Source organism: Nannospalax galili, unplaced genomic scaffold (assembly GCF_000622305.1).
Source record: "Nannospalax galili isolate Female #2095 unplaced genomic scaffold, S.galili_v1.0 scaffold278, whole genome shotgun sequence".
Taxonomy (NCBI): Eukaryota; Metazoa; Chordata; class Mammalia; order Rodentia; family Spalacidae; genus Nannospalax; species Nannospalax galili.
In genome coordinates, this window is record NW_008347536.1 from 14,354,039 (window position 1) to 14,380,192 (window position 26,154).

At 51.2% G+C, this 26,154-nt stretch overlaps 1 protein-coding gene across 4 annotated transcripts in view; it reads left to right on the top strand.

Moving 5' to 3' along the window:
* Positions 1–26,154, top strand: part of Gdpd5 (glycerophosphodiester phosphodiesterase domain containing 5) — an 85,298-nt gene that overhangs the window by 37,006 nt on the left and 22,138 nt on the right. For 3 of the 4 annotated variants that reach the window (XM_017800894.2, XM_008844239.3, XM_017800895.2), the window contains exons 3-6: positions 6,087–6,263; positions 20,754–20,857; positions 23,781–23,874; positions 24,534–24,593. In XM_017800894.2, coding sequence (XP_017656383.1) covers positions 6,147–6,263; positions 20,754–20,857; positions 23,781–23,874; positions 24,534–24,593 — 375 coding nt within the window. In that variant the 5' untranslated portion in view covers positions 6,087–6,146. The remainder of the gene's footprint in view (positions 1–6,086; positions 6,264–20,753; positions 20,858–23,780; positions 23,875–24,533; positions 24,594–26,154) is intronic. The other variant, XM_029568841.1, reaches the window with a different exon arrangement.

A 26,154-nucleotide genomic window follows, 5' to 3' on the forward strand; every position in this document is an offset into this window, starting at 1 on the left:
ACTTAAAGCAATACAAAAAACAGAGAAGGGAGCAACTATACCCCAGGGGCAATGAAAGAAAATAAACAAAGAAATAATAATAATAATAAAAGAGTACAATTCAGTGGTCATTTGTATATTCTTAGTCATGCAAACATTACATTACTAGTTCTAGAAAATATAGATCAACCCCAGAAGCAGCTCCAGACCCACTGTCTGTGGCCCCATCTCTGTCTAGTCCTCCCAGCCCTGGTGTTCATTAATCTACTGTTATCTGTTTACCTGGACATTCCTCATAAAAGGAGTCATATAATGAGAAGCCTTTTATAACTGCTTTCTTTATATAGGGTAACATTTTCAAGATTCATTCATGTAGTAAGTACCCATGTTTCACTCTTGTATTTGTGTATATGTATGTGTATTTGTATATGTGTGTCTGTATTTGTGTAGGTATATGTATGTGTGTATGTGTATATGTGTGCATGTTATGTGTATGTGTGTATTATGTGTATATGAGATGTCCACCTGTTTTTGAGACAGAGTTCCTCACTGACTAGGAACAATTAGGCTAGGCCAGCTAACCGAGTCTCAGGGATCTACAAGACTCTGTCTCCCCAGACCTGGGATTACATACACACCAACCCATCTGGCTTTGCTCATGGACTTTATTTATTTATTTATTTATTTATTTATTTATTTATTTATTTATTTATGTGGGGGGTTACATGTACCACAGTGCACATGTAGAGGTCAGAGGAAAACTTAAGGTATTTTTCTTCTTCTATCATGTGGTTCTGTGGATTGAACTCAAGTCATCAGGCTTAGTGGCAAGTGCCTTTACCCATTGAACCATCTCTCCAGCCCATGTGCCTAGCTTTTTTATTTAGGTTCTGGGGGTTGAACACAGATCCTCATGCTTACACTGTAAGCACTTTATTGACTAAGTCACCTCCCCACCTTCTTCATTCCTTTTTATTGCAGGCATGAGCACTTTCATATGCTATTCCCATCCAGCTCCAGTTCTCTAATGTGTAAAGTAAAGCCCAAAGAGAAATACTGATTTGTCCAAGGTCACACAGCAGGTCCACTGAGGGAGACAAGGCAGAGACTCAGGCTCTCGTACCTTTCTTGAGTGAACAGCATGGTCTGAGGCCTGATTGGCCTGGTGGCTGGCAGTCATAGGAAGGAGGAGGAGCAGGAGCATGTCAGGTACATTCCAGGAGGGTAAGGTGACAGGTGACCATGGAGTGGGAATGCACCCTCACCATCCTGCCTGGGCGCTATCGCAAGCACTTTCTTTCCCTATGTGAGGAGACATGTTCAGATAGAACATAGGACTTTGATCTGGGGAGGGGCCTCTCTTGTCCTAGAACTGGCAAAATCTCCCAGGAAGGCATTCCTTAGGCACACAGCTGGCATCAGCAGCCTTAGGAGGTGGTTTGCAGAAATCATTGCTGAGTGGTGCCATTAGCATTGTTGGAAAGGGAGGGCAGGGATGGGCTCAGACAGGTGGGAGGAACCCAGTCTCAGAGAACTGGCCGAGTGTCATCTGTCCAGTGTCTGAGCCACACCTCTGTGAGCAGAATCTCCTCTAACAAGCCTCTGGTACTTCTTCTCCCTGCTTTGTGCCAGCCACTAGAAATATGGGGCTAACCAATGGTTCCATGGGGAAGATAGGCATGTCATCAGTGTACACACAATGGAATGGCCCCAGGTAAGAGTGGTGGGGCCTGCAGAGTTATGGTAGGCCCAGAAGATGTCTAGCCAACCCCAGGCTCAGGAGAGACTCTATGGGTCTACCAGGGTTAGGAGAAGCAAACCAGACAAGGAACAGCAAACTCTGCAGAGGTCAGGCAGGAGTCCTAGGGCAGATCCTGGGCAGGGAGCTGGCTGCAGTGGAACTTGAAGTGCAGAGGCCAGTAGATGTCAGGCAGGCTGAGGAGAAGAGACCTGAGCCAGGAGAGGGATCCATGGCTAGAAGAGGGCCTTGGGGTGTTGCTAGATGCAGACAGGGATGGAAAAGAGGTCACTGTCACAGAGCTGAGCCCTCAGGAGCTATCACCATCAGAGGTAGAGACTGGGTGGCCTTGGCAGTGCCTGGTTATCTGAAGCCATGAGGAAACTCACCAGAGACACACAGAGGAAAGAGAAGAGGTGTGTCTCCCCAAGGAATCCTATAGCTATGGACATTTATCTAGGGGGAGAGGAGAGGCCTGGAGGCAGAATGCCTGAGTCCTGGGCCCAGGCAGTACCACATTTCTACCCTCTTTTCAGATGGAGGTGGTGTTTCCATTCCTGGGTAGATTGTAATGAGGTGACTGGGAGGCCAGGGTCAGGGAGTCCTGGGAAAGGAATGTGAAGGCAGGGGAGCCTGGCCATGTTCCCAGGCGGGCTCCACCTGCTGAGCCTTGGTCCTTACAGAGAGGTGTTCCTCTTCCACCCCAGCCCACCCAGTGCTGCCCATAAACCCCAAGGGAAAGTCTATCACTCACTGCCTTTTACACATTCACAGGCTGAGGCCCTGGGAAGAGTCCTGAGTGGCCCCATCACAGAGCAAGTCAGTGGCCAAGGCATAACGAATTCCTGCTCCTTTTCTACATTTGGCTGCCTCCTCCCTGCTGGGAGGCAGGGGCAGGTGTGGTGGCCGATGTGACAGTGGCCACTTAGAGGTTGCACAGCTGAGATCTGGCTTCCTGGAGGTGGCCTCTGAGTTTCCCCCTTCTCTGGAAAGCTGAGAATGTGGGAATATGCATGTGGGTGCACAAAGCTCTCCCATCTTCTGGAGCAGAGAAAAGCTGAGAACATTGCCTCCTTCCCTTCAGCTCCTTCCCCAGTCTGCCCACCCCTAGGACTAAGCCAGGTGAAGCATCATCACTCTGTACTATCCCCAGCCTTGGGCTCACTGGCTTCTGGAACCCAGAGCAGCCCTGTAGATCCCACAGGCCTTGGTGGGGAACAAATTGGCTGCAGTAGATGAGCAACGAGGAGGCTCCTGGCCAGCCAGTGCTCTTCAGAGACTCGTAGGCAGCCTCCTCCTGGGACTGGAGGCCTGAATCACTGAGCTGAGGCTAGCACATGGGTATGGGGAAGGGAGCAGGAGGTAGGCAGGGGCCCTGGGCAAGGCCAACGTAGGGGAAAGCCTATGTTATGAGTCTGCATTCAGGGGAGTCCATCCCACAGACCTTGGCATGGTGCTATTTTTAGGAAGCAACCCTGCACCCTCTTGCACATGGTTATATACCCTCTGTGACCCTTTCCTTCCTCCATTCTGGCCTCATTCACAGCACCATGTTGGGAACAACAGAGGCAGCAGGTGGCAGAGAGAGTCTGCATGCGTCCCCTCTTTCTGAAGAGCCAGACAGAAGTATTTTGGGCTCTGTAGGCCATATGGTCCCCGTGACAACCACTTACCCCGAAGTTCTAGTTAAAACACTGACCATGCATCAAGACCAAGTGTGGCTATGTCCAATAAAGCTTTATTTATGGACACTGGGATTTGACTTACATAGAGTTTTCATGTGTCATAAGATATTCTTGTTTTGATTTCATTCCTCCAATTATTAAAAAATGTGAAAACCATTCTTTAGTTTCAAGCTGCACAAAAATGTGCAACCAGTCAGATTTGGCAAGGCTGTGGTTACAGTTTGCCCAAGCCCTGGGCTATAATGAGGATCCTGGAGCCGAACTGCATGGATATGAATTCTGGCCCTGCTGTGTGACATTTGATGAGGGGCAAAGCCTTTTCTGTGCTTTAGATTTCTAGTGTGTAACATGTTGATGCTGATAATAGTGCCTTGGGAGTATAAAATGGTACTATCACTTTGGAAAATAATTTGGTACTTATTCAAATGTTAAATCTAAGAGTCACCATTCAATCTAGCAAAGCCAGCTCCAAGTTTGTATCCAAGAGAAATAAAAACATGTGTCCTCACAAAAAGAAGCAAAGAGCACCAACAACCCAGATGTTGGATGTGAAATAGCCATAGAATGGAATAGAATTCAACTATCAAGAGAAATGGTAGCCACAAGTAGTGATGTATGCTTATGATCCAAGTACTTGACAAGTTAAGGGAGGATCAAGAGTTCAAGCTCAGAGCTGGAGAGAGAGTTCAGCAGAGAAAAACACCAGTTGCTCTTAAAGAGGATGGGATTCAGTGCCCAGCACCCACATAGTGGCGAACAACTCCAGTTCCTGGGGATCTGATGCCCTCTTCTGGCCTCTGCAGGCACTACATGAATGTGATGCACTTACATATACACAGGCAAAACACTCACACACATAAAATACAAATAAATACTTTTTTAAAATTCTAAATGTTCAAGGCCAGCCTTGGTTACATCTCAAGTACAAGGCCAACTTGGGCTACATGAGTGCCTGTTTCAAAGAAACAGAGAAATGAAGAACTAATTTATGCTATAACCTGAATGAACATTGAAGACATTCTGTTAATAAAAGCAGCAGTACACAAAGGACCATGTATTCCATGATAAGAAAGCTCTATAACTGCCAAATCTATAGTGCAGAAAAGTGTCACGGTGGTTGCCAGACCTGAGTGATGGGCTAAGGTAAGTGGGGGTACCCCTGCATGTGAGGCGGTTGTTGTAATAGCAGAAATCCTCTGGAATTAGTATGTGGTAGTTAGGAACTAGGTACAATCTCACAAATACACTTAAAAATGTACATAGCAAACAGCATAGCACACACTGTGCAAGGGTGAATTTTACAGCATATGAATTGTATCTCAATAGAAAAACAAGACATGGCTTCCTTCCTGAGGATGCTGATAGCATAATGCATGGGAAGGACATGGTACAGGGCCACGTTGTCTCAGGGCTTGAAGGGGATTTACAGCTTTGAGTCTCAGCAGCCACAGAGCAAGGTAGGCCCCTCCTGTGCACACTGAAATCATCACACTGGCAACCTCCACATAGTGGGACCATGGACCGACCAGACAGTGCCCAGTTCCCCTGATTATACTTGGCCAGCACTAGCCCTGGGAGGTCCCGTCTCCAGGAGTGTGTCCAGGCTGCCAAGCAGGCCTGGGCAGCAGCGGTTGGACTCTCAAGGGTGCCTCCTATTGCTTCACCAGCCTCTACAAGTCCCACCAGACTGGGAGGTCTCTAGGCCTTGAGAAGAATTGGTTGCAGATACTAGAGCACACCTGGTCTGCCACCCCTGGGCTGTGTGGCTACCAGCCAGGCTTTGCTCCTTGGTTCTCTGAGCCTCTGATTATCCAACTTTAAGATGGGTTTAGAACTTGGTTCCTGGCACTTTAGGTGGTTGTGATGATGAAAGGGAAAAATGAGTGTGTGGCATCCCCAGTGCCTGATGTATTTGAAACACCCCATGCCCATCAGCTTTTATGATAATGTATTGTAAAATGTGTATTTTGAAAGTCTACTATTGCTAGGCTCTGTTCCAGTTACTGGGGATACAGTAGAGAACAAAGCAGAGGAAACTCATCGTCTTCATGGAAATTAACAAGGAGTGGGCAGACAAACAAAATAAGCAAGTAAATTATATTTAAGAACATGACAGAGAAAATAAATCTAAGAATGTGGGCCGGAGCTAAGGGGGCGAGGGGTGGGTTTCAGGTTTGCAGAAGGTCATCTGGGGATGGCTCACTAACTGGGCAGGGTAGTACATGCCTGTAATCCTAGCACTCTGGAGGCTGAGGCAAGAGGATCAAATGGTCAGGGGCAGCCTGGGGTACATGCTGAGCCCATAGAAAGACAGAGAGAAAAAGGGGTAACAGAGACACAGATACATAGAGAAAATAGGACATTCGAAGGGGAAAATAAATCAGAAAGAGAAGGGGAAAGAGGGAGCCATGCAGGTTTCTAAGGGAAGAGGCGGTGGGAAGAGCATCGTGCTAGACAAGTGTGACAAGCCTGGAAATGGGACTGGAGGAGGGAAGGAGTAAAAAGGATGATGTCATTAGTGAGTGGCAGGGACAGGTCTCAGGGACCTTCAAGGATGGCTGTCTCTCCAGGGGAGACAACCTACTTCAGTGCTTCCAGCAGAGGACAGCCCACCACGATTTCTGGAGTGTTAAACCAACTCCTCATCCTTCCACTGCCTCACAGCCCTGTGCTTCCTCCCGCAGGACGAGCCAGGGGCCTCCATGGGCGCTTGAGGGTAGGGCGCCAGGGCTGCGGGCACGAGTATGGTGAGACACCAGCCCCTGCAATACTATGAGCCTCAACTGTGCCTCTCCTGCCTCACGGGCATCTACGGCTGCCGCTGGAAACGCTACCAACGCTCACATGATGACACCACACCGGTGAGCTTCCCTGGGATGGAGTGAGAGGCCCCCAAGAGCTCAGTGTTGTTCTCCAACCCCGACAGCTCAGTGATGGGTCCCAGCACTAAGAACGACCTGGGTTCAGCCGTCTCTGTGTGGTTCTGGATAGGCCATAGCCCTTCCAGGGTCCTCCCTTTGTGAAATGGGCTCACAGTGATTCCAGGTGGGCCAGTGAGGAGGAGTCACCCCAAAGGGAGCAGACTTCTCAGCCTCCCACAGATCTGGAAGGACGGGTGGGTGGTGATGGCAAGCTAAGGAGGTGGGCCTGACCATCTTGGAGCCTGGGATCTGATGGGGCCCTGGTCTGGCACCAGGGCCCAGTCACCTGAGCTTCCAGCCTGCCAGGGCTGACAGCAGGTGCTAAGCTGAATAAAGAGGCCTCAGTGTTGGCTTCCCGGCAAGAGCAAGCCGCACTCCTATCCCTGGGGCGCTATCAGCTGGTGGATCTGGTTTCTTCTCCTAAGGAACCCAATTTCTGTGTGGTGTTTATCTAAAAGCTTTGCTGCCTGGAGAACAGCTTTTCTCCTCCCTCTTGCTTGTCGGAACAAAGAAGCCAGCCTCTGAATTCACCAGTCTCAAGGGTGTAGCAGCTATGGTTGAAGGCTCAGCCAGGCTGTCAGAATTGGGGGGTCAGGGTACTTGTCCACCTGCCTGCCGTCTGTTCATGCTGGAGATGGACTGATAGAATGAGTCAGGAGCCTGGCATATGACTCCAAAACTGTGAGGAGCATGGACCACCAGAGTAGACCCAAACCTGGCTCCTTACCATAATCCCCACTCCCAGAACAGAAGAGAAAACATGACCCAACAGGGCCAAGGAGAGGAAGGGGCATGGCCAAGGCCACAGAGCAGCCCCAGCACTGCCAGGACAGAGCCCATCTTCCACCCAGGCCTCAGCCTAGGTCAGCATCCAGGGCACTATATGGTGTGCCCTTCCCTCTAGGGTGGACAGGATTTTTCTGCCAGGGAGAAGTGGAGACCAGAGTTGGCAGACCGAAGGTCAGTGGTGCCTTTTCTACTAGTCACCAGTGGCCATGAACTATGTACTGAGAGGGAGAGGTGTGAACACCTGAGACAGAGGTGTTAAGTGATTGTCATGGTACCACCTGTAAGTAACCATTAGGTTGAGTCATTTCAGGTGCCAAGTCTTGGCTGCTCCATCACTGACAATAATGTCAGCATTCTGCCATCCACTTTGCTCTATAGTAGCCTTCCCTGTTCAGGGCCTGGGATAGGCAGCAATCCTGCTTGGCCTGGCCTCCCTGGGGCTGGTACCCTGTGTGCTCTGTGAGCCAGTGCTGTACAGACAGGTAGCATTCCTGTTCCTCCTAGTCTGTGGTCCATCAGGAGGTAGAAGGCAGGGAAGACAGGGACCAGAGCAAAATCATACAGTGATAGGAGCAGAGTTGGGGTGGAAGGCAGGGGAGGCAATGGAGAGATGACCAAACTCCTAATAGAAAGCTCACTGGCCATCCAAGCAGGGCTGGAGAAAGGAGTATCTCCCAGCCCAGGCTGGCCTAGGCTGACCTTCATAGGCCATAAGTCAAGAAATGAAGGGTCTCAGTTGTGGTGAGCACAGGACCCTGGGTGGAAGAAATAAGATGAGGCAGTGACTAGGAGCCTGGGTGTATGGAGATCCCAGAATCTGAGGTGCTAGGTGTACAAGGCTGAAGGAATGGCCAAGGCCTCATGCGGTCTTTGCAGATGGCTGAGCTCAGGGAACCGGAAAGTCACAGCCTCTGCGGCTCACCACCCCCTTCCTCTCCCACTTGCAGGCACACCGTTTCTCTCCTCTCCTGTTTCCCCCTGCCACAAATGAGTCGGAACCGTGATAAAGCTGTGTTGGGCTTTCTAGCCAGGCACAGTAAAGGGAGCAGCAATCTGTGGTCTCAGAAGACAGCTGGTGCAGGCTGGGACTGTTGCTTAGTTGGTAGAGTACTTGCCTAGCAAGCAGGAAGCCCTGGGTACGTTTCCCAGGACCACATAATCCAGGCGTGAGAGTACATATCTGTAATCTCAGCACTCAGGAGGTGGAGGCAGGAGTATCAGAAGTTCAAGGTCATCTTCAGCTACTTAGAGAATTGGAGGCTAGCTTGAGTTACATGAGACCCTGTCTCAAAACAGAACAAAACAAAAAACAAAAGAGGCTGATGCAGAACAGAGACTTTACATTCATACACTGTATGTTAGGTCTGGGGAACAGAGGCCTCACTGCAAGGGAAGGGAGCCCCTATAGCTCCCCATCCCACATTCCCAGACTCAGAAACCCACCCTCTGGTCCTCACCCATGAAATAGGCAGGTGGGTGGGTGAGTTACTGGGGTTTGCCCTTCTCATCCTAGGGATAGGAAATAAATTGGAGAATCATAATAAGAGTTAACACTATTGAACATCAACTGCATGCAGGTAGTGAATGGTTTACATGTACTGTCCCATTAACTGTTCTAACAGTCCGTTCCCACATTTAACTGTGTGCCCACTTCGTGGATGGAATCCAGGCACAGAGCTGCTGTACAGGAAGCCAACCATAGCAGCAGTCTCTGAGAGGCAGAAAGCTGGGGAAAGATCATTTGTATTATTGCTTACATGAGGAGAGCTCACTGCCAGGAGAAAGGGGGCAGCTGGGAGCAGACTCAGGATGTTGCCCACTGAGGAGCAGGATCTCGGGCAAGGCAGGGGTGTTCTTCAAGGCCAGGCTGGAATCTTCTGATCAGGCCAGCTTGGTTCCAAAGCTGACCTTGGAGATGAGCAGATGACAGAGAGCTTGGAAAAGAATCCCTTCACACTGGCACTCTCCTGCCCACCTGTGCCTGCCTTGGTCCTTCCCCCAGGATGCCCTACTTGGAAACAGGAAACTTGGAGCACAGGCATGAAATGACCTCTTCTCAGACATGGGGAGGAACATGACTGCGGGGGGCAGCTCACTGGCAAGGAAGGGAAGTGGAACTTTTTATAACCAGGAATAATTAATTGGTTGTTGTCTGTGACTCATTACTTTAATACTGCCAATTAAGGACTTGGTAGGACAGAAGATCGTTTTCAGGCTGTTCATATCTCCCTAACCCCTGGAGCCCCCTGAAGACAGTGTGTCTGCAGGAGGTAGCAATGTCAGAACCAGCTTTCATACTGGGAGGGATTTAGGTCAGATGCCTGGAAGAACATCCCAGCCAGACACTGGGAGGAGATCATGGTAGTCAGCTCTCTTGCACTTCTATAGTACGATTGTCTTTTGAAAACTCTATGATCTTAATCGATCCCCTCCATCTTACAGATAGGGCTCCAAGATGAGGGAGCTTGTGGCATAGCCTGCACTGCCCCCTGATCATATCCCCAACCTGTGCCTTCTCCTCTTTCCATACCCAGTGGGCTAGGCTGAGCTACACTTATATATTTAATCAACAAACCTATCCTGGCACCTGCTCTGGAATCACAGGAGACTTGGTTTTCTCAACTCTTGAAGAGCTCCCAGTCTGGTGGACATGGGAGGACAGACATGAACAGATACTGAGATCTCCCACGGAGATCATAGTCAGACCCAAGGACTCATGGGAGCAAATCCCAGCCCCCTCTTCCAGGGTGGTAAATGTGTGGGGCAGGGCACCTGTTCCTAGTGTCTTATGTTTGGAAGCTGAGTCACTGAACCCTGATGTGGCCAGAAGGGAAAGGTGCTGCCCAGGGCTGAGCCTGCAGCCATGCTAAGCAGACTAGACTTCAGCTAGCATGTGGGTGCCTTGGGTCAAACTCTGCAAAGGCCCTGGGATTACTTTGTGCCTACATTGAAGGTCCTTGAGAGAAGGTCCAGGGAGCCAAAAGAGAACTGCTGAAGCTTGGGGTGAGGGGAAGATTCCACAGATCTAGGTAGATCTAAATACAGGCTGACTGGAGTGGAGCCTGGAAAAGAGACTTAGATGATCCCTGTCATCCATGACTTTTTTGTCTGGGTAGTTGGAAGTCACTCCCAGAAATGGCAGACCGTGCTGTGTGGGGCATGTGTGGGAATGGGACTGGATCAGCAGGAGTGAGCAGAACAAAGTCGACCTCCCCAGCCCTAGCAGCCTCCCTCCTAGGGTAGAATGGGATGAGAGCTCAGTCCATCTCTCTACCACCATCACCTCCCACCCCTGCCCTTCCACACCAGCCACACTGGCCACACCGGCCACTCTGACCAATACCAGTCACTTTGGCCATTCCAAGCTCCACCCTCCTGGGTCGCTCACCCTCTCAGCACAAAGCCTTTGCTCCTGCCATCGCTCTGCTTGCCATGCTCCCCTCTCCTCTTAACTCAAATGTCTCCCCACCCTCCAAGGAAACCAAGCCATCTCTCCTTTCTTCTCTTGTACTCTGGGCTCCCATAGTGCCTTGGGCCAGTGGTCTAGATTTTCTTGGGCTATCCACTGCAGAAGGCTCAGGTTTTGCAAGGTGTGCTGAGTAGGCTGCAGGAAGGATGGCAGCTCAGATGGTGAACAGTGCCTGAGGAAACTGCCTGGGAGTGTGCCTGCCATCTTGCTGACTACTGTGGGGATGTAGGACCCCATGAGCTCTCGACTGTTGGGGTCTGGAGAAGGCAGACACATATGTGAGGCCAGGGGTCTGCTGTTTATGCTGAATGGTCCCCCATCAGGCCAGGGTCTCCTGGGTGACTGACTGTGGTCATCAGGGCAAGGTCCTGACTCAGGACCTCCCAGACCACCCTTAGAGCTGAGATTGTGATCTTCTGCAGGTGGGCAAGAGGAAGGGGGATGGGAATTTCCCAGCTTCCTGTCCTGTCAGCCTTGTGGTTTGATTCTAGGAAGGGAGGGTCGGGGAAGAGTGGCTGCACTGAGGAACCAGGGGTGGTTTGGTGATGAAGCCCCTTAAAGCAGGTTCCAGTGAGTAGTTGGATTCAGCCAGATGTAACTGGGCACTACTGGCCTGGAAGCTGTGTCTCCAACTCTGCCCCACCTTCTCCAAAACTGACCAGGATCTCGGGCAAGGCCCAGGCCTCTCAGCCTCAACTTGCTTGCAGTTAAATGGAGGTATTAAATGATTGGTCCCATGTGCCTCCTGTCCTGTGTAAGAAGAGACCCCTGTTCTAACCTTGGGGAAAGTACACGTCCAACAGACTTTCTGAGGATGGCATTCTCCTTTCTGGGGCTGAAGGGACAGACCCTGCAGGGGTGACAGACAGATGAGCCTGTGAACTTTTCTTCCCTACTTCTGCAGTGAGGAAGAGAAGAGGAGAGGATCCCCTGGCATCCTTCATTGTGGGTTTGGGGTAGTGCAAGGGGCTGAGGGTTCCTGGCTGTAATGAAGCCCTTCTGTCCGCAGCCCACCCAGCTCCTTTGGGAAGGGTACTGACAGTCAGTACCTGGGCTTCAGCAGGAAGATACTGGGACATCCCTTGGGGAGCGTGCATGAACCTGGCATGCCTGCGGGGCTCCAGAGAGGCCTTCCTCAGGATGTCAGCTCCCCTGTGCCCCAGGGATGGGGGAGGAGCTGCAGGCTGGGCTTAATGAGCTGCTCTAAGTGTGCCTAGGAAGAAGCAAGGGCAGACAGAAGCCTAATTGCCTGGCCTTCTGTAGCCCAAAGAAATAAATCCAGCCTCTTGGGCTGTCAGGAGCTGGCTGGTGGTAGGATTCTCATAATCCTTTCCCAGCTTGGCCTTAATGCTGCCATCCATCTCAACCCTGCTGGGCCACCCCTCCCCCAAATCTCCTGGGCCAGGGCCAGGGCATTATCCTGCCAGGACCTGCCCATCTCTGCCTCCTGGGAGCTCTTGCCCCTTTCCCAGCCCATACTTCCTTCATCCCCCATTTGGAACTTGGTGAGTTGAGCATGAGACAGGGGAGTCTCTGGGTACTGAGATCTGACCTACAGATGGGCTCTGGGACCCCCCAGTAGAGCTGAGACCACAGGGGAGGCACTGAGGGCTGCTAGGCTGAGTGAGGAGCTACATAAGGCAGAGTCACACACAGGAAAAGGGCTGCCCTTGTTTGAACAGGCTGAAGAATCTAAAAGTGGGCAGACATCAGAGAACCTGCCAAGAGGTAGACTGAGGCGGACTCATTCTAAGTATCACAGTGACGTGGTGACATTCATAGAGCAGATGTAAAATTAGATCTTGCCTCTCATCTCACACTAAAAGAAATTCCAGATGGATCAAAATGTTTTTTTTTCCCCTATTTTTAAACCTTTCTTCTGTTTAGAAAGCATAGAGAAAATGGTTGAGAAAATTCAAACAGCCTAGAAATATGTAACAAGAAGAATACTCCAGTCTTTGTGCTTAAAGACAGGCTTTCAAGACCCTCCTCGTATACTGACACCCAGATGCGGCCATAGACAGATGGACAGGGTACAGAGCTAAAGGTAAGCCTGAGGACTCCCTGCTGTCAGTATGACTGAAACATCTGATCTGAAGCCACTTTTCCTCAAGCACACCACCAGAATCTGAACTGATGAAGCTAAAAATGGACAGATCTGACTACATGACAATTTAAATGTGGGGGCTGGGCACATAGCTCAGTTGGTAGAGTGCTTGCCTAGCATGCACAAGGTCCTGAATTCAATCCCTAGCACTATATAAAACTCCATTTGTAATCCTAGCACTTAGGAGGTAGAAGCAGGAGGATCAGGAGTTCAAAGTCATCCTTGGCCATCTAGTAAATTCAAGGCTAGCTTGGGCTATGTGAGACTCTGCTTCACAAAAAAAGGAGGGAGGGGTCCTCGAAATAGCTTAGCAGTTAAAAGTGCTTGCTGTGCAAGCCTGATGACTTGAGTTCAATCACTGGAGCTCACAGTAGTAGAAACCTGACTCCCGAAAGTTGTCCTCTGACCTCCACACATATCTACACATTCACACACATACATCACAAACAAGGAAAATTAATTTTTTTTTTTTTTACGATTCTAAGAAATGAAGCCAGTTCCTGCCTGTTTTCCTTTGTTTGCACCTTCTTCCTGCTTCCAGTCTGGATGGCGATGCCCTAGCCTTGTCCTTCCAGCAAGCTTTTTCCTTCCAGCCTTCCTTCCTCCTCCAGAAAGCCCTCTGTGCCTCCCTTCCTCCAGTAACAAGTGTTGTTAAAAGCCTCTGGCCTCTGTACTAGACTGCCCTTGCTGTCTCTCGTCCCCAAGGCTGGTGGGACCTGTCTGCTGCTTGGTTACTGCTGTGACCTATCCATCTCCAAGTAGCCAAGCCTGCAGGGCTGGCCTGAGAAGGGCTTAGCACTTCTGTGAGGAATGAGTGAAGGGTGTGGCAGGGATGTGCTGGCTTTAGTTTGGTGTGGGATGTGAAGTAGGGAGCGCCTTGTGCTTCTCACCCAGTGTATGTCCATGTGTCCCACCATTTGCTGGATTTTCCATGGCTCTGTACTCCTTTATTGGTACTTTAGCCCTGTGTCCGTGTTTCTAGTCCATTCTTCAACCTTGATTCTCAGTTCCTCCATTTCTTAGTTGAACCTTTAGGAAATGGGCAGAATGATGAAATCTGAATTTCTCCTCACCTGTGACTCTAAGTGCAACCTTGAGCAAAGTCCTGACCCTCTGACCTGTTTCTTCTGTGGTCAGACATGGATAATTACATGTCCCTACTTTTTGTTGCCTTGAGACAGTTGGGGGCTGTGGAGGAACCCAGGCCTGGATGTGAATTCTGGACACACCAGTGATGTTTCTCTATACTGTGTGACCTTAATCTAGTCCCATTCCCTGTCTGGGCCTCACTTTCATGAGATTATGCTGCCTGCTTTGCAGAGCTATGGGAGGAAGAGATGGAGGCCCCTGCCCCCAGAGGTCCTTCAGGTCTCTGTTCCCCTAAGCCAAGCTGCAACCTGTAAGGCAGAGGTTGAATGGTGGCATTAGAGGGTGGTGCCAGAGTCAGCCTCCCCCAAGTACCCACTCCTGGAGCCTGCGGAGTCAGGCCTGACCTCTTTGTCTGACTGCCTATGGCACCCACCCTAGGCCGGGTGCAGGTGATCATCAGGCTTGCTGTCCTCAGCAGCCCCAGGAAGAGCAGGGGTAGGGCAAAGGCTTGATCACTGTCTTCACATAATTAAAGGGCTGTCAGACTCAAATGTTAATTATAGGAGCCACGGTGGATCTGTCGACTTGACTTACAGCTTACACGTGTGTAATCGCTGGGGTCTGGCAGCTCCCCTGTGAGGCGGTGGTGATGTCATCTCTGTGAACGGAGAGGGAAGCTGAGGGTTGAGGTGCTGAGTGCTTGGCCCACAGCCACGCAGCCAGTGGGTAGAAAGGCCAGGATTAAAGCTCAGTTGTGTATCACATACACCCACACACACTCCTTGGCCATTTGACTCCAGTATCGCTCGCCCTTTTGGCTGGATTGGTCAATGTGGCTTCCAGCCTTGCTCCATTGGAGGGAAGTCAGGGAAAGTAGAGGAGAGGGAACCAAGGAAACTGCTCCCCTGTACCATCAGTGCCACACTGTGCAGGTGAACTCTCAGTGCCCTTCTGTGAAACTTGCACACCGTGACTGAGACTGCCAGGGAGGGTCTCAACTCCAGGAGGCCAGAGCAGGAGGGGAAAGAAGTGAGGCTGGGCTGTGGGGCTGGAGCCTTGTTCCAAGAGCAGAAAACTGGGGCTCAGAGAGGTTGGACATCTTCCCCAAGAGTGGCCAGTCCAGGATTCAAACCCAGCATTGCTGGGCTCCTGGGCTCCTCAGCCCATCTGCTAGTCAGGCTGAGGATCTGAGAATGAAAACCTTGGAGTGCAGAAGACCAGGTCATCTCCTGAGGTCCCGAATTCTCTGGAACTGCGTGAACTGCAACAGGCTAAGTGACCCTCCTTGGCCTGAGGAATGAAGGGAGCTGAGGTGGACAGTTCCAGCCCTAGTGTCTGTGATTCTGAGTCTGTGATGTTGCCAGGGTCGGGCTGGCAGCTCCTGCCAGGCGTTGTCCTGATTACAGAGTTCAGAAACCAGGTTATGTCTGGGGACCCTGAGGAGGTGACTCTGTACCGGCAGTGGCAGGCAGCTGTGTGCATCCTGTCTGTGGTGGCGATCTGGGGTATGCAGGAGTTAGGTGTGAATGGCAGTCCTAAATAAATAGCAGGGCCGTCCTAACCCAGTGTGGTACCCATACTTCCTGTGTCAGGTTGGGGCTGGGGACTCTTAGAGCCTGGATGCTAGCTAATAAGCTCTTTCCGTTTGCATGGTCTTGGGGTGCAGAGGGCTCTGGTATGAGAGGGACAGGACAGAGTCAGGGAGGGTAATGTGGCAGGGAGGCAGGCAGGAGGAGCAACTGCCTTCTGTGAAACAGGCTCACTGTGGTCCAGACTGCCGTGGACTGTCTCAGCTCCAGGAGAGCCAGGGCAAGACAGGGAGGAAGTGAGGCAGGGCCGAGAGGCTAGAGCCTGGGGGTCTTCTGTCACAGTTGCCATCCCTCAACGCCCCTGCCCCAAGCGGGGATGCAGCTGGCCAGGCCAGGGCCCTCTCCCCACGAGACTGTTTTCTCTTCCTATGTGGCAGACTCTTAGAAGCACAGGCCTCCTGCTGCCTGCCACCTAAGGGAGCACAGGCACTGCCACTCCACAAGGGAGCCACTCCCTCAGTCTAGTCCTCTGTGCCTTTGTCCTCCCTCTCCCCCAGCTGCCTGGGCTCCGAAGGAAAGGCCTGATATGTTACAGGAGTTCCTTCAGTGGGCCCCTAGCATGAGCCTGAGGATAAGTCTGGGCATGCTCATGCCTTGAATCCAGCCACCATGTATGTATAGGTCTCTCTTCTTGGACTCCTCACACCATATCAGAGCGCCACCTTGTGCCCCAGTATGCTACTGGGCCCTAGGGACCAGGTCATACCACTCCCAAAGGAGTGCAGAGCCCAGTGGACTGTCCCTTACTACGTACCTACTGTGTGCCACTAGAAGTGGCTCAGCTCACTCTACAGCACCTCTCCCACGTAGAGCTTAATACTCCCATCCTGCAGGTGAGGACTCTAAGCTCCAAGGGAAGAACGCCTTGCCTAAGTGCAATACTTTTCATCTCAGCTGTTGAGCATGGTTGGGGGTTAGGTTGCTGGGCGCAAGGTATTTGGAGGTGGGAGGTTTTTGGGTACCATGGACACACAAAGTCTTCCAGGGGGAGCCAGAGGTTAGGCCTGGGGCAGAGCCCACTGAAAGGGATAGGTGACCATACATGGCCTAGAGTGGCCATATCGGGTTCCAGAAGTCTAGGACAAGTTCAAAGAGAGCAGATAAGAACTCCTGGGTCCTCCACTCCACCCCACTCAGTGACCTCTCTGACTTCCACTCACCTATGTTGAGCCCTTTGACTGCCATCTGCCAGGTGACTGTCATCATAAAGCTGCATGTGTGTGTCAGCTGCCACAAATGGCAGGACACAGTGCTTACTCATACATGATGGTCCTTCTCTTCTGAATTGCGGTGTGCTGGAATACATTCCTGTAAACCCTCCCAACACGGTGCAGAGAGACGTAGGGCAAGGGTCTTGTGGTCAGCTCATGTGACACTGGCCTTGAAGGCAGGCAGGGCAGCAAGGCCTCTGCACATCCCGGGAGTACAGCCAGACCCACTCGCTAATAGGCAGAGCACGCCCAGGCCTTTTTCCTTCTGATGCTCCCTGACAAAGCCCATTAGTGCCCCTGGGAACCTCTCTATCAGTGGAGCTGCTGGCAAGCCACTTCCTGCCGGCTCCTCATCTTCCTTTCCCATCCCCTCTCTTCCAACCCCTGCCATTCAGTTTTTTCCTCTGATTGTTCTTAGTCTGACCATGTGCCTCTCTCCCTGCTGTGCTGGGGCCTCTTCATCCCCATCTGCTGACTGCTGGTGCCTGGTGACTTGCAGCTTCTGAGGGACTTTAATCACTAGGTCTCCCAGCCAATTGTAAAAGTGAGATTCCTAGTTCTTGGTTGCTGAGATTCTGCCCACTCCTGCCATACCTGGGTACCTCACCCACCAACCTGCTCTAACCTTGTCAGTTCTCAGGGGTTGTGAGCATGTAGCCCCTCATTCTTGTGCTGTCCTGGCTCACCCCACTCTAAGGATATGGTGAAGTGAGCCCAGGACCGCTGGCTCCTGTGCCTCCTCCAACCTGTGCCACCTGCAGCCTTGGACCTCCTGGCTACCTGTCAGTGTTGCCCTGGATCTTACATCACACACTGCTGCCAAATGTTGCTCCAACACCTATGCCAGGACCCCTGCCTCTCTACCTCCAGAAACTTGCTGAGACAGGCCCCAGCAGGTCCAGGCTTCCCCTCACCCGAGCGTCCCCCCATCCCAGCTTTGTCTACTGGTCAGAAATGCAGTGGCCTCCTTGCCCTGCTGTAGAGCTGTTCCTAGGGACAGATGGCCACCCAGCACTGCCACTTGATCTACAGAGGATTAAGTGCTCCCCTGAGGGGCAGGGTGGGTTGCTAACCCCCAGGGGCACCCTTGTGGCCATGCCATGAGGAGACAGGTGTTTCTTTACTTCACAGTTCACTTTCAGATCTTTCTTGGCCTCCATTATCTGGGACTATGCAGCCACCCAGATCTTCAGGGTGCATAAAGGAAGAGACTGATACCCAGAGGTGTCTCCAACTAGAGACCTGTGGGCTTTGGGGCTAATGGTATGCGGCACTGTGGAAGGCCTGGGGAGATGGGAGACAGCACTCCTCAGGAGACTCTGCAGTGGGGGAGGGGCTCTGTGCCATGGATTAGAGGAAGGCACTGTCCACAAGGGGCCGTAGATGGCTTAGTACATGTACGTAAGGTGCATACATATATGGGTTCTGTGGGAGAAGTGGCTTGAGCCAGGTAGGGATGTACCCTGAGGCCTGAAGAGGAGCTGAGACCAGTGGGGAGTTCACAGTAGGCACAGCATGACTGCAGTTGGGGAGACCCACATATTAAAGCTGGCCAGGGACCTGCCAGCTGGACTTCAGGAAACAGGGTCTTTTATGAGCAACTGGGAACTCAAGACAATAAGAGAGTCAGAAGAACTGGGACAGGATGGTAGAGAAAAGGTACCTGTTCTGATGTGGCAGTGTGGGCTAGGTCATGGGAGGCAGGACTGAGTGCCACCCACTCTATTCCCATGTGGTCCCAGTGGCCACCGAGGTCCATTCCCCCCAGGAGGGCACATGGCCTGCCCTGAGCCTAGCCAGGGCTTTTCCATTCCTGAGTAATGTGGAACTCTCTCCCTGGAGCTGGGGCTGTGCCAGTCCATGCCCAGGTGGGACAGACACACATGACTCTGAGAAAGCCATCCTACTCCTGAGTCTGTCGCAGGCTGGACTTGTGAGAACTGCCACCTTCCCATCTCGTAATGGGCAAAGCAGGGTTAGGCCAAGCAGCCTGGCTCTGCACATGACTGTGAGTGGTGGTGGCTGCTCACTCAAGCATGGGGCACTTAATTAAGTGACTCACTGTGGCATGAGGGTGTCAATGTGTACCGAGTCACTGGTCATCAGGGTGGAGAACCTCTCCTGCATGTTGGTGAAGCACAGAGGACACTCACAGGTACACTGGTAGACATTGCAGGCTGCTTGCCAGGCATTATCCTGAGCACCTGGCTTACATGACCTCATTTCATTCTCATCGACCCTTTGGTAAGGTATTATTATAATCAGTTCACAGAAAAAAGGCACAGAGAGGCTGAGCAACCTGTCCAGGGATGCACAGCTTGTCAGTAGTGGATGGAATTTGAAGCAGTCTGGCTCCAGACACTGCATTTAACCCCCCTACTGGTATTGAATTGGTGGTGGTGGTGGGAATTCTGGGCAGTTAAGGAATGCTTTCTCCCCTCCTGACACCCCTCAGTCCAGTTGTCATTATTAATGGAGTGGAGGCAGGCTCTGTCCCTGTCCTGGCAGGACCTAGCTCATCTAGGGGCACAGGCATGTGAGCAGAGTATGAGTTTGGAGACAGGATATTGATGCTGTGGAGTGCTAAGGGTGTGAGGGAGTGGAGCAGAGTCTAGGAAGGCTTCTCAGAGGAGGTGACACATGACCCAACTTCAAAGATGTACAGGAACTTGGGGGAGAAGGGTGGGACAAGCCCAAACCAGTGGTCCTTCTCAATTAAGGGGATGAAGCTGGGGTTCAGGGCCCACACACAGAAGGTTGTCCTTGCTTGACTGAGCAGGGAGGGGCCAAGAAGAGGTTAATGGATTGGAACTTCTGATCCTCTTACAGGCTGACTATCCTGTGTGGAAAAGACCTGGGCAGGGATGGGACTCCTGGGAGACTGCACCCTCCAGAGGAGCAGATCTGAGTTCTTCCTCACAGCTTCCCCCAAGCTGCTAATCTGCCCCATAGCCTCAGCAGCTTCCCAGAGAATGGATCCAGGAGCAGAGGGGTGAAAGCTAGGAGAAGCCTAGTGTTTATGAAAAGCATGCATTTGCATGCCTCTGAAGCCCGGTTCCCTGGAAGTAGCATGGTGAGGTCTGCATTTACCTACCCCAACAGGAGGGGGGATGGATGAGGGAGTTTGGAGAGGCAGCTGTGGTACTTCTTTCAGTCAGGGTACTCGTCTCAATCCTCTGCTAACTTGCTGTGCGACTCTGGCAAATTGTTTGGCCTCTCACTGTTTCAGTGTTTCTGTCTGTAGCATGGGGTAGAGGTGGTGAGAAATACCTGTTGTATAGACATGTGAGGATGGAACAAGGGAAGGATTTGAGGGGCTAGAGAATGTAGCTCAGTTGATAGAGTGCTTGCCTAGCATGCACAAAGCCCTGTGTTTGATCCTCAATATGGCATTTAAAACAAAACAAAACAAGATTTGAAACAACAAAAAGGAACTGGACCAGGGGGCAGGGGGGTGGTGCTGGAGAGATGGTTCAGCAGTTAAGAGCACTGGCTACTCTTATAGAGGACCAGGCTTTGATTCCAAGCTCCCACATAACGGCTAACAGTGGTCCAAAACTCCAGTTTCAGGGGATCCTACATCCTCTTCTGGCCTCCACAGACTTTGTATGACATGGGTGCACTTGCATACATGCAGGCAAAGCACTCATACACAGTAAATAAATGAATAAACAAACAAACAAACAAACTGGACCTGGTGGTGTGTGCCTGTAATCCTAGCACTTGGGAGGTGGAGGCCAAGAGGATCAGAAGTTCAAGATCATCTTTAGTGATAAAAGGAATTAGAGGCTAGTCTGGGCTACATAAGACCCTGTCCCCAAAAAAGGGGGAGTGTGACTTTACCCCCTGAAGGTCACCGTGCCAGTACAAAGGCTTTTGTGCAGAGAAGCCCTTTGCTTTTTGGGACCATCACCAGAACAGGAGACCAACACACACTGGAAAGGCCTCAGGCTGTGGCAGAAAGGCCTTAGGCTGCAGCTCCATGGTGGACTCCAAACCCTGCTCCTGGCTCACCATTCTTTTGTGACTGGGCTCCATGACATTGGACAGGCCATGTGTCCTCTCTGAGCCTCAGTTCCTCGCCATTTGGTGGCAGCTGAGGCTGCAGGAAGGGAGGTCTTGAGTGGGATACCTTAGGAGAGCTGTCCCTTGACACCTTCTGCTCTGCCCTCACAGTGGGAGCGCCTGTGGTTCCTGCTGCTCACCTGTACCTTTGGCCTCACGCTCACCTGGCTCTACTTCTGGTGGGAAGCCCACAACGACTATGATGAATTCAACTGGTGAGTGGGGGCAACCCCAGGCCTTGGGGCACTTCTCGCTTCTGTCTCTCGGCCTCCAGAGCTTTACTATCAGCTCTCCCCATGGCCTTGAGCAAGGCCTGCTCTGGGAGCCTCGGTCCTGCCCATATGTAGGGTTTCAGTGAGGGGTGTTGCCACAGGCTAGAGGACAGTGAGAGCTGTGCCCCCTAGGACTTGAGAATGGCTTCCTGGAGGAGGAGGCATGGGAACTAGCCTTAAAAGATGGCTGGGGCTCGCTCTCCAGACCCCTTGGGATTTATAAGAAGTGTCACTCCTCTCAAATGCCAGGCTGTGGAGAATAGATGAAAACGAGCAACACCAGCCTGACGTGGGGACCTCTGGTCCCCCTTTGTAGACAAGGCCCAGAGAGACCAAAGCCTTGGCAGAGGAGGCAGCCCCCAGCCTCAGGCTCCCTTGCTCCTGTGGCTGGACTAGCAGAGCTGGCAGGTGTCATGGTCTGATAACAGCTCTGCCTCCTTTGGGACACTTTAGGTCTGAGGGCAGGGCCCTCCCTCACCTCCTCTATTGCCAGTCTTTTGTTGAACACTAAAAGGCTGTGGGCCGAGGGGAGGACTAGGTGCTTCCGAGTATTCCTCCATTGACAGGTTTTAGAAACTGAGGCCCAAGGTCATAGCCAGGTCTAATCCCTCCCTATGAGTAAGCCCCTGTGCACTCTGTAAGATGGGGGGTAACCCCAGCCTCCTCAAGCTCTTATGAGGATGAGATTGGATGATGGATTGTGGGGTAGGGGAGGGACAGAGCTTCTTCTAAATTCCAGAGCTACTTCCTGGAAAGCCAAGTCTCCAGCTCTCAGAGCATGGGGCTCCTTGGACATTACTTCTGACGGGCTGTGGTTCTGGGATTCTGCCAAGATCCTAAGATTCTGTTAACAGGGCATGAAGTCTGGTCCACTTACCTCTGTGTGTCACCTCTGTGAATTGCTTTTCTCATCGCTACGACAAAATACCTGACAAAATCAACTTGGGAAGGATTTATTTGGGCTCACAGTCCCAGGGTACAGCCCAGCATGGTGGCAGGTGCTTGAGGCAGCTGGTCCTATTGTGTCAGGAGGCCTGGGCATTGAATGCTGGTACTCAGTTGGCTTCCTCCACTTGTGCAGTCCAGGCTGCCAGCCCATGGGATGGTACCAGTTACATTGGGGTGGGTGTTCCCACCTCAGTTAACTAAATCTAGAAACTCCCTCACAGAGATTTATCTCCTAAGTGATTCTAGTTTCTGTCAAGTTTGACAATCATTATTGACCATCATATTCTGCATAGCAGCAGGCTGGACCACTGTCTTTTTAAAAAATATTTCTGGGGTTGGGGATTTAGCTCAGCGGTAGAACACTTGCTTAGCAAGTGCAAGGCCCTGGGTTCTGTCCTCAGCTCCAAGAAAAAAAAAAAAAAATTCTTTTTTTTTCCCTTTTCTTTGGTCTTTTTGAGACAGGTCTCCCTCCAGCCCCAGCTGGTTTGGAACTCACTAGGTAGACCAGGCTGACCTTGAACTCACAGAGATCTGCCTGCCTCTGCCTTCTTTTTAATTATTTGTTTGTCTGTGTGTCATGATTTTGTTTTGGGCTACATGTGACCCACAGCCAGAGGTTAGACACACCTGATAGGTTGTTGCTGTCTTGGAGTGCTCCCTGCACTTGACAGGTCAGTGGGACCAGAGCAGCTTTCAGGAGTAGCTCCAGAACCAAGTCTTGGCCTTCTTCCTGCCTCAGTTTCCCCAGTTGTGCAGTAAGATCATCATGCACTCTCAGATGGTAGTTGGTTTTCCCATGGACCCTAAGAACAGGCCCTGGGAAGGGAACAGGGGTGGGGGGAGGCAGATACCTTATGGGGTCTTCCTGGTGTTTCCTCCAGTCCATGGGCATTGTACAGTGGCCTGGCACTGGCTGAGGTTCTCTAATTAATACCTTGAGCAAGTTGCTTCATCCGTTAAGCCTTTCTTTCCCTTGATGTATAAGGAAGCCAGTGGGTCATCTTTTTTAGGGGGCGGCCAAACTGCATTCTCCAAGACCCTTAAGAAGTCCATTCCCTCTGCCCTGTCATTCCGCTTCTAGGAATCCATTCTGAGGGAACAGTTAGAAATGCCAAAAGATGTATACTTTTTTTCATTTTTGTGTTAGTTTATAAAGTGAATTATTACAAGCTATAAAGTGCGATTAATGAGAAGCTGGCTAGATATAGAATGTGGATATATCACATGCTGCTTTTGAAAAAAAAAATCGCATTTCCTCAGCATTTTTAGACATGTCCCGAAGAGTTTATCCAGAACTGGTCATGAGTCTCCCTCCCTTCATCCTCTGAAACCCATGAAGGGTGATCCTTTATCCTCACCCTATAAGAAAAGGGACTAGAGCTTAGAGAAGTCAAGTGTTCATCTGATCAATTCTAAGGCCCATATCTTTTTATTTTACCATTGACCTTGAGATGAATGTCATAGTCAAGGGCATCTTGGAATCTGTGAAGCTGGTCACCTTTGCAAGGTCCTATGAGCCAGCAAGAGGCAGTGTGGGGACTGGAGCCCAGAGTGTGTTCATCCCTCAGAGCTGCATTGACCATGCTCCTGAGGGCCAGGAGGGGGTGGAGGTGGGTCCCAGTTCTGCTGTTCACACACATATATAGTTGCAGGGGCCCATGGGAAAGAAGTCTAACAGCCATAGGAATGATGATTCTGAGCTCTTCTCTCTGCTTTTTGATTACTGAATGTCCACCAGGAGTAGGCATGACCGATGATGAGGGAGACACCAGTTGCCAATAGGAGATGGTCAGGGCCTGCTTGCCAGCCCAGCTTGTGGTCCTCCACTGCAGCTGTATGAGAGCTGAGGCTATCCTGGATCCTGGGCAAGGCAGTGGCCCAGTGGAGGTCTGACTTCTGCCCTTTCTCCTCCTACCAGGTACCTCTACAACCGCATGGGCTATTGGAGCGACTGGTCTGTGCCTATCCTTGTGACCACAGCCACTGCCTTCACGTACATCGCAGGCCTCCTGGTATGGGGGAGGGCTCTCTCAGGGGCACATGGGCCTGCTTCCAAGGAGGGAAGCTTGTGCCCAGCTGATGGAAGGGCCTATGCTGGCCTACAGGTGAACTCCAGCTCTCTTGGGTATTGCTTGAGTCTGAGGCCTGGACCCTCCAGAATGAGAGGTCTCATTTTGCCAGTCTCCCTCAGCTGTCCCCTATGGAAGCCCCTTCCTACCTCCCAGGCCAGCAAGAGCCTCCAAAATCCACTGAAGACATGTTTTTCTAGAAACCACTTTGGGTTTCTGCTCCCAATGTCCTACTTACTGAGAGACTTGGGTTGATCCCCTTCTGTATTGGGGGCTCCTTGGGGACAGGGCTCAGGTCTGTTTCAGAATCCTGGGGCCCAGAGCTCCCAAACATTTGATGCATTAAGTTGGGCAGTTAGCATGCTGTAGGACCCAGTGACCCCTCACAGCGGAAATCCCAGAGGAGGCAGCTGGAGGCCTGGAGTAATCTGGATGGGGGCCAAGGCTGGACAGGGCTGGGCAGGGCATTCCTGGTGCCTGTGGGGAGGATTTACTGACTGCTCTGGGTCAGGCTAAGGGCAGGATTATGGAGCAAGTCATCTAGGGAAGCTGGCAAACTTTCCAGATACAGAGTCTCACTGACCCCCTGGGCCCCTCCTCAGGTCTTGGCACTATGTCACATTGCTGTGGGGCAGCAGATGAACTTGCACTGGCTACACAAGGTAAGGGGGGCCGCTCTGTCAGGGAAGGGGAGGGGAGACCCCACAGCAGAGGTGCAGCCTAGGAGCTCCTCCCTGGGTCACTACTGGTACCCCTCTGGTGATTACACTGAACTCTCACTGTGCCAGGCTCCGTTCTTCCTGGCTTGCATTCACTCACTTAACCCTCACAGCAGCCCTATGATGTAGGTAGGCACTGCCCCTGTCCTACTTTGCCAGTATGGAAAATGAAAGCCCAAGGTCTCCCAATGTGAGTGGAAGGCCAGGGTTCAGCCCTGCAGCCATGCACTGTACCAGCAAGGTTCACACCCCAGCTGCTGGCCTCCATTTTAAGGAGCTCTGGTGATGGTTCCTGGGATGACCCAGACTCCCTACTGTCCTGATTGGTCCTGCTGACTCCCTGCTGTTACCACAGGATACTCACCTCAGTTCCCACTATGGAACACATCACCCCCCCCCACCTTCTGCATGCCCCCTGTTCCTTGGCTTTTAGCCCCTTGCTCAGCACTCACTTGCTTTTTTCTTTGAGCCCTTTCCTGCCGGTGCCAGCCGGCCAAAATGGACAGTACCTGAAAGAGGGAGTGAGGATTGAAAGAAAGGAAAGGAGACAGAAAAGATTCTTGGGAGGGCTCACAGGGAATACTGCAGCCCCGATTTATTTCAGTACTGTCTTTTTATACAGAAGAACTCAATTAGTTACAACTGCTGTTTTTCCCCACCTGTATCTGAGGGTCAGGGAGCGGTCAGATCAAAGGCTTCCACTATTGTAGGTGTTGTGAGGCTCTCCATATAAACATATTCCTCCTAATAAGGCAGATTAGATACTGGCGTGCATAATACACACTCAGTAAACAAGCCTGACACAGCTGAATGATTAGCAGCTCCTGACATATCCCCCTTATTTTTATAACCCCAGATTATGCTATATCTGGGACAGAGGACCCGTGCCTGCCTTAGGTTGTCTTCTGCCAGAGCAAAGCCTTACCCGTCATTGGCACGTAGCTTCCATCAGCTATGCCCTGTCTTAGGTTGACTTTGTCCCAGAAGATCTTACCAGTCTTTGACTACTGGCCTCTGTTAGGGGAAGGAGTGCAATCTCATATCATGCACAGCTGCCTTGACTTGCCACAGGCATAAACAACTTTACTGCCACCAGAAGGAAACAAAGACAGGAGGAAAAGCATGTAAGGAGGTGCTCAGCCTTTTTAGAATATCTGCCGCTGTTTACAGGGTGGAGATGTGGGGAAAATTTTTGTTTTTTCTGTTATCTCTAGGCAATAACACGTTGACATTGGTACAATATCCACTTTGTCCCACAAGCACACTTATTTTTAACAAAACAAATAGGCAACCCACTTCCCAATCCAAAATAATCATCAGGTGTTTTGAAGAAGGCTGAGCAATTAACCAAGGGTCATTCACAGTCACTACTATCTCTTTTTTTCTCCCATATCACGGGGTGCAACGTTGTGGATCAGGAACATAAGTCCAGTATAACTCAGCCATGATCACTTGCAGGAACATCATCATCAGCCACGTCTGTCTCATCATTTTCTACTTTTTT